This window comes from Furipterus horrens, unplaced genomic scaffold (assembly GCF_987537825.1).
Source record: "Furipterus horrens unplaced genomic scaffold, mFurHor1.1.pri manual_scaffold_11, whole genome shotgun sequence".
NCBI classification, from domain to species: domain Eukaryota; kingdom Metazoa; phylum Chordata; class Mammalia; order Chiroptera; family Furipteridae; genus Furipterus; species Furipterus horrens.
In genome coordinates, this window is record NW_028327181.1 from 99,696,474 (window position 1) to 99,704,467 (window position 7,994).

At 65.6% G+C, this 7,994-nt stretch overlaps 1 protein-coding gene across 2 annotated transcripts; it reads right to left on the minus strand.

Moving 5' to 3' along the window:
- Window positions 1–563: 563 nt before the first annotated feature.
- CBX4 (chromobox 4) lies at window positions 564–6,676 on the minus strand. Of its 2 annotated transcripts, XM_090257776.1 has the most exons (5): window positions 6,520–6,676; window positions 6,329–6,372; window positions 5,148–5,213; window positions 2,953–3,019; window positions 564–2,777 (listed from the first exon to the last, which is right to left on the minus strand). In XM_090257776.1, exons 1-5 carry the CDS (start codon window positions 6,586–6,588, stop codon window positions 1,368–1,370), a joined length of 1,656 nt encoding a protein of 551 aa, XP_090113902.1. In that variant the 5' UTR covers window positions 6,589–6,676; the 3' UTR covers window positions 564–1,367. The 2 variants fall into 2 exon arrangements, with proteins under 2 accessions (XP_090113902.1, XP_090113903.1); XM_090257777.1 differs by lacking the exons at window positions 5,148–5,213; window positions 6,329–6,372; window positions 6,520–6,676 and adding an exon at window positions 4,560–4,918.
- Window positions 6,677–7,994: the final 1,318 nt, after the last annotated feature.

Below are 7,994 nucleotides of genomic sequence, written 5' to 3' on the forward strand. Positions count from 1 at the left end.
GTCAGAGCCTCTGGCCTGGTGGTTTCCGGGGAGAGAGCCTGGCAGAGAAAGAGCCGCGGAGGCTCCCTCGGAGGGGCGGGGCTGGGGATGCCAGCAAGGGAGGCCGGAGAGGGTGGGAGGGTCTCCTCCCGCTGAACCTGCCCGACCAGGCACGGATTACTAAGGAGGAACACCCCTGCCCCACCGGGCCGGCGCCTGGGTGTGTTGTGCCCCAGTGGGTGGGGGACAAAGATCAGCAGGTGCCTGGCGGGTGCCGCTCCGGGTGGGGGCTGGCCCTACCCAAGCCTCTGGGAGCCTGCCCACCCACCCCTGCACCCTTCCCCTACTGTGCAGATCCCGGCACCACCAAGTGCCCTGGGGGCGGGGTCCCCTCTCTTTTGGAGTGTCTCTCGACTTCCGACCTCCTGGGGAGCAGGGTCACTCCTCAGTGTGAGGGTGCCTCAGCCCTCGAAACCAGGCCTCCTGGCTTTGCTAAGGTTAGCGCGCAGGCCGTCAGTTTCCTCCCTGACGCCTAAGGGGAAGTGGGGTGGGGAGGGGGGCCCGGGCCTCCAACAGCCAGAGAGTGCACCTTCAACATCTCCATTTAATATTTACATTCAAGCAGGTAATAATCGGAAGCTTATAGTTTAGACATTTCTAGTAGCAGCAGTTTCTAGAGAGCTCGTTTAGCCTTTTAACAAACGTTTTTCTCTTTTCTTTTTGCACATAGAAACAACACATCCATGTGTACAGTATCAAAAAATATATACCAAGGTTACTGGTATTGCAGTTCCTGAAAGGGGAGAAAAGGAAATCAAACAAGTACTGAATGAACTGAAGAAGGGTCAACAGAAAATAGTTTGTCTGATATAGAATATAACATGATCTAGAGGGAACTCCATAAATCTAGGTTTTTATATTCCATATATAAATACCTACAAATAAATATATATATATATATATATATCAGCCCAAAGGGGTCGTCGGGCCTTTGAGCTCAAACAATACATTTCAATAATAACACCACGTACAAACGGGAGTAAAGTCTGCACTTGACAAGTTAGCACGGTTAAAATATAATACTATAACTCTGAGAGCCCCGTGCGTGGCTGCCCTGGCGGTCCACGAGGGAGGGCGGGGGCGGGTGGGAGGCTGAGACCCGCAGGCACCTCCCGGAAGGTACCAGTTCTCCGAGCAGGCCGGGCGCCCCAGCCAGGATCCCACAGCTGGATACAGAGGGACGCGGTTACTGCGGCTTTGGGGTCCTGGCGCTGGGGGCCGGCCGGGATCTCCCGGCAGGGGGCCAGGGGAGGAACGCGCCCCTCCCTCCCCGGCCCGAGGCGCTAAGCTCCCCCCGAGAACGAGCTTCCCCTTCCGGTGCCCTCCAGCTACACCGTGACGTACTCCTTGAAAGTGACGGTGAGGCAGTTCGCAGTGACGTCGGTGATAATTATATTCCCAAAGAAGGGCTTGAACTCGCTGAGCGGCTCCTCCGGCTCGTCCTGGGCCTCGGCTGGGGGCTTCTCCGCCGCTGTCACCGGTGCGGCTGTCACCGTGGCGGTCGCAGGCGCCTCAGGCTTCACTTGGAGGGCGCCGGGCGGCTCCCCAGCCATGCCGCGCGTCTTGACGCAGCGCAAGTCTATGGGCTCGTCCAGGTCTGAGTCCAGCAGGATGACCTCGGGCTGCTGGAGGGCGGCAGGGGGCTGGTCAGCGGGTCGCTCGGCGGCCGGGCTGCCCCCGAGGCAGGTGGGGGTGCTGATGCTCCGAGCCGTCAGCCGCTTCTTGCAGGGCTCCCGCTCGCCGTGGGTCTCGGAGAGGCATCGCTTGCGCGCGTGGGACAGGTTGAGGCCCACCGCGTGGTGATGGTGGTGATGGTGGTGGTGGTGGTGGTGGTGGTGGGCGGGCGGGTGCGCGCCGCGGGCCGGGTCCCAGGCCAGCAGGTCCGGCTTGGTGGTGAGCTGCAACGGCTGCTCGCCGAAGGCCTCCTTGGTCGGCGGGGACAGCTTGCGGGAGCCGGCGTCCTGGGGCTGCGCGTCCCCGGTGGCTGGTGCCTCCTCCTCTCTCCTCTTAAAGGGGGCTTCCACCTTCTTCTCCTCTGCCCCCGCCGCCTTTTTGAAAGTCCTGTCTGCGGGGGCGTGGCGCTCCTCGGAGGCCCGCTTCTTGTGGCCCGGGGAGCGTGCCTCGCCCTCTGCTGCCTCGCCGGACTTGATCTTCACGGCCTGCATGCCGTTCTCCATGTACTTGCTCATCACGATCACGATGCGCCCGTTTTTGTTCTTGTTTTTGACGATCTTCATCTTGCCTCCAATCCCGTTGCCCGTCACCGCCTCCTTGGGGGCCGGCGTCATCCCGTTGGGAGGCCCTTTCTCGGAGCCCTTTCCCGGAGCCCCAGCCGCACCGGCCAGCGGCTTCACGGCTCCCAGGTAGCCCTTGGCCCCAGCGCCATGGGCCCACTTGTCGGGCGCGTGGGTCTTGGCGCCCAGGTCAGGGCAGGTGGGGCTCGGCGCCTCCTTGTGGCCGCCCTGGTACTGCAGGTCGTACATCTTGGGGTCAGGCTGGTAGGGGTGGTGCTTCTTGCTGTTGAGCTGGTAGTAGTACTTGCCGCTCTTGCCGGGTGGCGGGGGCTTGCCCGCCCGCTCCTTGCTGTGCGGCTGGTACTGGTGATGCTTCTTGCTGTTGAGCTCGTACTGGTGCCCCTGGCCCTTGCCCTGAGCGCCCAGCTCCAGCTTGGTGCGGTTGTCCGCAGAGGAGTCCTGGAGTCCGCTCAGCACATTGGAGCGCCGCGCAAAGGTGGGCACCTGGGGAAAAGCCAGCCGCCAGCGTCAGTGTGAAAGGTCAGGTAGAAAGGAAGGGACTTGGAGTGCCCTGGAGCTACACCCCTCCCCCACCCTCCAGGCCTGGGAAAAGCTCCTGTGGCAATCGAGAGGGAAAGGACGCCTCGCGGGCAGCCCCAGGGCCAGAGAGTGCTCTCACCTGCACCACCAGCGGTTTGGGCTTGGGCCCTCTCTTCCGATAGCCCATCAGCTGCTCCTGCCGTTCCCTGGGGGCACAGAGCAACAGGCAGCGCCGTTAGCCTGGGGGTCACCTCCCCTCCTGCTCTGCTTCAGCCTGGGGTGATGGCCCCCTTCAGCGGGCCGCGGGGCTAGCAAGACCCAGAATGACTCAGAGCTCAAGGCAAAAGGTAGCCCCTGCAGCCAGCTGGGCGCCTCGGTCCGGTCTCAGAGCCCAGCTTTTCGCTCCAACCGACCCTCACCTGCCCAAGGGGTCCTCCGAGAAGGGCTTTCCCACCTCTGGGGTCCGCGCCTGAAGTGGCGCGTCCCACAAGCCTGCCTCTCTGCGGGCGAGATGGCAGTTTCGGGGCTGGGTCACCTGCACTGCCACTCACAGCCTTGAGCCGGTGGTCGCGCGCGAAGTGGAGCAGGCGCGGGGCTCCAGGGGATGCTAACAGGCCGGAAGGAGGTGTGTGAGGACCACGTTCCTCCCATCGTTCCTCCCATCCGAGGCCGGAGATGCTAATGACCTCATTAAGATTCAGATAACGAGAGCCGCCGGCGGAAGGGAGGGCTCGTTTTCCTAAAGGCCAGGCACTAAACAGGGGGAGGGGCTGCACCCTTGTTTACACAGCGGCAAATGAGCCAATTAGGGGCTGGGGGCGGAGGCCAGCCGAAGAGGCCTGGCCAGGTTCTCAGCCACCTGGTAAACCGGCTCCCAGGCGGCCGGGGCGGAGGCTGGGCGGGGCGGGGCGGGGGTGGGGGGCACAGGCCCCGCCCCCTCGCCAAGCCCTGCCCCCTCGATTTCCAAATTAATTAAGCCCACAGGCGGTGGCGGAGGTCAATACAGCTGTCAGGATTCCACCTGCGGTGTGGCCTAGGGTGCCCCGAGGCTGGGGGGCAGATTGTCCCAGCACCGCCCAGTCCTCCATGGAAGAAGCGGGCTCCTCTCCAGGCTTGGCCGAAGTTGCAGCCCATTTTCGGGCCAGAAACCCGCTCTCCTGAGGCCCTAGGTAACCCTCGGCCGGTGGGCTAGCCCAGGGGAGTTCCGCCAAGCCCAGGGCCTCAGCCTGGCCGACTCCGAAGTTGCGCGGCATTGCAACAGCCTGCGTTTTAATACTCCGGGGACTCATTACGCAACATGGCATCAGCCGCTGACATGGTTACAGGGTGGCGAGCTCCCAGGTGCAGCCGGGGCAGAGTCCCTTCTCAGCGGGGCCCCCCCTAGCCCCCACCCCCGCTCCAGCGTCGCGGGAGAGCAAGTTCCCCGCTAGTTGCTCGTTCCAAGGGTCTAGAGTTTAGTTTTAGCGCCAAACGCACCACAGGAAATAATGCAAAATAAAAGGGGGAGGGGGGACGGCAGGCCACAGGGTGGCCGAGCTCCGCGGGCCCTGCCGCTCCTCCCCTCCGCTCCAGCCCTCCCCCCTCTGTCCTCCCGAAACAGAGAACCACAGCGACCGGCAGTGAATCCAGCTGCATCAGCTGCAGCGTGACAAGCATCTGTGTGCAGGAGGATGAGCTCCTCCCGGATACCACCCCTCCGCCAGCCGGGCAGCGCCCACCCCACACCCTTTGCCCAAGCTCACCCACCTAGTAGCCCAGTGGGGGGTGTGAGGAGCACCCCCTGCCAGCCAGAACCTGATGCCCCCCCATCCCAAGCTCCCTGGGGATGAGGGTCGGGGCTTAAGGTCTTGTCAACTTTTCTCCAGCCCCCAACAGGTTAAGTTCAGTTCCGTGACGTCCGGCGGTTTCACAGTGCCAGCTCCTCGGAGCTGCCCCGCGACGTGCTGGGGCCAAGCCGCCCGTGGCGGCAGGGAAGCAACACCTAGACTCTGGGGGCGGAGCTCCAAGATCAGGACGGGAGGGGGCCCGAGGGGGCCTAGGCGCGGCTCCGAGTTCTCGGGGCAGCTGTAGGGCCACCGCGCGAACCGTTCCCGCAGCCCCCCCCAAACACAAGCCTCGCCTTCTCTGGCCCTGCCCCGCCCCCACGCACAGGCTGCAGCAACCGCCAAGGACGTTGGTTAGCGAAGCCGAGGCCGCAGCCCTGCCGTTCCGGCCCGTCGGAGGGAGGGGGCTCCTGCAGGCCCCTCCCTGCCCTTTCCCCCTCGGTGCTGCCTGACCCACACGCCCATTCGCATGGCCGATCCCGGCCGCGGGCGGGTGCCGGGGGGCGCTCACCTGTTCTGGAAGGCGATCAGCAGCCGGGGGTCCAGGATGTTCTCCTCGGGTTCCCACGTGTTATATCTTGCAAGGGAAAAGGGAGGGGGCACAGCGTGAAACACGCGAGCCAGCGTGGCGGCCTCCGGGTGGGGACTGACAAGAGGCCCCACGCTGTCTTCACGAACCGAAAGCGCCCTCACTGTGGATGTGGGGGCTAGGGGGTAGACTTCTGCAGGCTTGACACCCCCCCCAAGTCAAAATAAACACACAGGGGCAGGAAGGGGAGGGGTAAGGAAAATGAAACTAGCAGTTTATTTTGCAGTTGTCCAAGAATTTTAAGCGTGTTACTGCGACATGTTCCAAAGCCACTTTGCTCACCAGGAACCCTGCGTGCAAAGCAGCCAAAAGGCAAAGTCGCAGTCCCCTCCTGGCTCCCCAGCCCCGAGTCTCCGCTAGGACTTCATGCGCTCTCCACTTGACCCCTAATCCGATAACGGCCAGCCGAGCGGCCCCCCGACACCCCCTCGTGGCCCTGGAGCCCGCTGTCACGGGCAAGCACCCCCAAATACTCAGCAACACAAAAATATGCCTGTGTGTGTGAGTGTGTGTGTGCGTGCCTGCGCGTCTGTCTCCATCCGGTGCCTTCGCATTTCAAATTAAAAAAAGAAATTCCCCACCAAAAGCGCTGCAGTGACAGTGCCCAGCATTTTCTGCCATTTTCCTTCCTTCCCCTGCACCACTAGGAGGGAAGAGGCACATAATTGCATTTTCGTCGCTTTTTAATTTTTTTTTTTTTTTTTTTTTTTTTTTTTGGTTTTGCAATATGGAGCCGTTCGGTGGAGGGAAAGGGAAAAGGAGCCATTTTCTGCTGCACATCAGTCAGTGCCTGCGCCCTCCCTCCCTCCGCCGGCCTCCTCGGCCCGGCCCCGCGTCTCTCCAGCTCCTCCGGCTCCTTTCAGTGCATAAATTAGTGATGGTATTTCCCGGAGAGCGGAGCACAACACAGGGCGCCGGGCTCGGGCTCGGCGGCTCGGCTTCCCCAGTGCCTGCCACCGGCCTCCCCACCCCCTCCTCCCTCCACCCCACCTCCACCCCGCCTCCCGTCCGCTCCCCCCACCACCCCACCGGCCCGGCGGGTCCCGAGCCCCGGAGCCCCGCGCCGCGACCCCCGGCTCCCCCGCCACTCCGCCGCTACTTACTTGGGGGACCAGCCTCTCCATTTCACCAGATACTCCACTCTGCCCTGCGGGGGGAAGAGACAGCACACTCCATCAGCTTCCGCGGGATCCCCGGCCCCGGCCCGCAGCCTCCCCACCCCCTCCCCGCCTCCTCGCGGGCTGCTCGGCCGCCGCCCCCGCGCCGCCCCGCTGCCACCCCCGCGCCGCCCTACCTTGCGGATCCGCTTCTTCTCGATGCTCTCCACCGCGAAGACGTGCTCGCCAACAGCTGGCAGCTCCATGGCCGGGCCGGAGCGCGCCGGGGCGCGGGGGGCCGGCGCGGCTGCACACACTGCTCGCTCCCGCCGGCGCCCAGCCGGCGCCCGGGCCGAGGCGACCCCGCTGCCCGCGGCCCGCCGCCGCCGCCGCTCGCCCCGCACAGCCCGGCCACCCGCCGCTGCCCGCGCCCGCCCCGGCTCCCGGCTCGCGCTCGCTCAGACAACTGAGCCAGGGCCGCGGCTGCACAAGAACTCATGCAAATCCGGACGTCAGCGGGCGGGGCCTCGCGGGCCCAGCTCGGCGTCAGGGGGCGGGCCGAGGCCGGGATTGGCGCAGCCCGGCCTACCCGAGGCCCCGGTCCCGGGCGCCGGGGGGGCGGGGGGGGGGGAGGAAGGACGCGGGAGGGGGGCCGGGAGCAGGGCGCCGGGGAGGTGCGGAGCCGGGGCTCCTCGGGCCTGGGCCGGGGAGGCGCCGAGGGAGGGAGCGGGGCCGACGGGAGCGGTGTGTCGGCGGAGCGGGGTGGACAGAATGACAGGGCCGGGCGACCCCAGGCCCCCTGCCCGCCTCCGGGACCAGCCCCCTCGCCTCTCGTTCTCAGTGTGCACCGCCCGGGGGCCCCGCTGGGGACGCCCGCGGCGTCCGTCGCCGTTGCCGGTTGCATCGAAGTGCGTCCCGTGCGGGCACCGGGGACCCGCCGCCAGGGGGCGGAATCGGGGCAGGGGCAGCTCGCGCCCCCACCCTGCGGGCCCCGCCCCGCGAGGCTTTGGGCACTTAGGGAGGCGAAGCGGAGAAGAGAAAGGGCCCAGAGAAGGGAGGACCGGGTGCCAAGGATCGCTAGGGCGAGCGTGGAGAGCAGACGAGGTGGGGGACAAAGGAGCAACCAGCCCGGAGCCCTGGCGCTCAAGAACCTCACCAGAAGGGGGCTCTGAGCCCAGTCGCACCCCGTCCTGGTCGGCCTGCGTGTACCTTAGGCCCCTTCCGTGGCGGGGTAGGGACAGGGCGTCTAGTTTTCAGCAGCATTACCCCTCCCCCAGGACCAGCGGCGGGGAGGACAGAGAGGGGGCACAGTGGCTGTCCAGGTCCTCTTGGGGGCTCGAGGGGACTTCGTGGGGTCCCCGGGAACGGTGTCGAAAGAGGGAGCGGGAGCAGTGAGAGGCGGCTGAGGCTGGGAAGGGGCAGATGGGGCCGCACGAAGGAAGAGGGATGGAGCGGACCAGGAGCCAAGCATTCGTCGGGAATTCGCGTGGCCCGGCCCCGCAGCGGCAGCCGAGCCGAGGCCTTCCCGACTGGGCTGGGGAAGCCGCGAAGTGTGAAGTTTAGCACCTCCGGCGGCGAGACAGCGCGTTCCGGAGCTCGGCTCCTGGCTGCAGGGGCTGCTGCGCCCGACGCGGCCTCCTGAGGGCGCCACCCACGGGGCCGCGAGCTGGGG

Excerpts from the sequence above, each read along its gene's own strand:
- CBX4 (XM_090257776.1), bottom strand. The coding sequence starts at position 6,588 with ATGGAGCTGCCAGCTGTTGGCGAGCACGTCTTCGCGGTGGAGAGCATC. Across the intron at positions 5,214-6,328 it reads TGGAGAGGCTGGTCCCCCAA|ATATAACACGTGGGAACCCG; the intron begins GTAAGTAGCGGC and ends TTCCCTTGCAAG. Across the intron at positions 2,778-2,952 it reads CCAAACCGCTGGTGGTGCAG|GTGCCCACCTTTGCGCGGCG; the intron begins GTGAGAGCACTC and ends GCTTTTCCCCAG.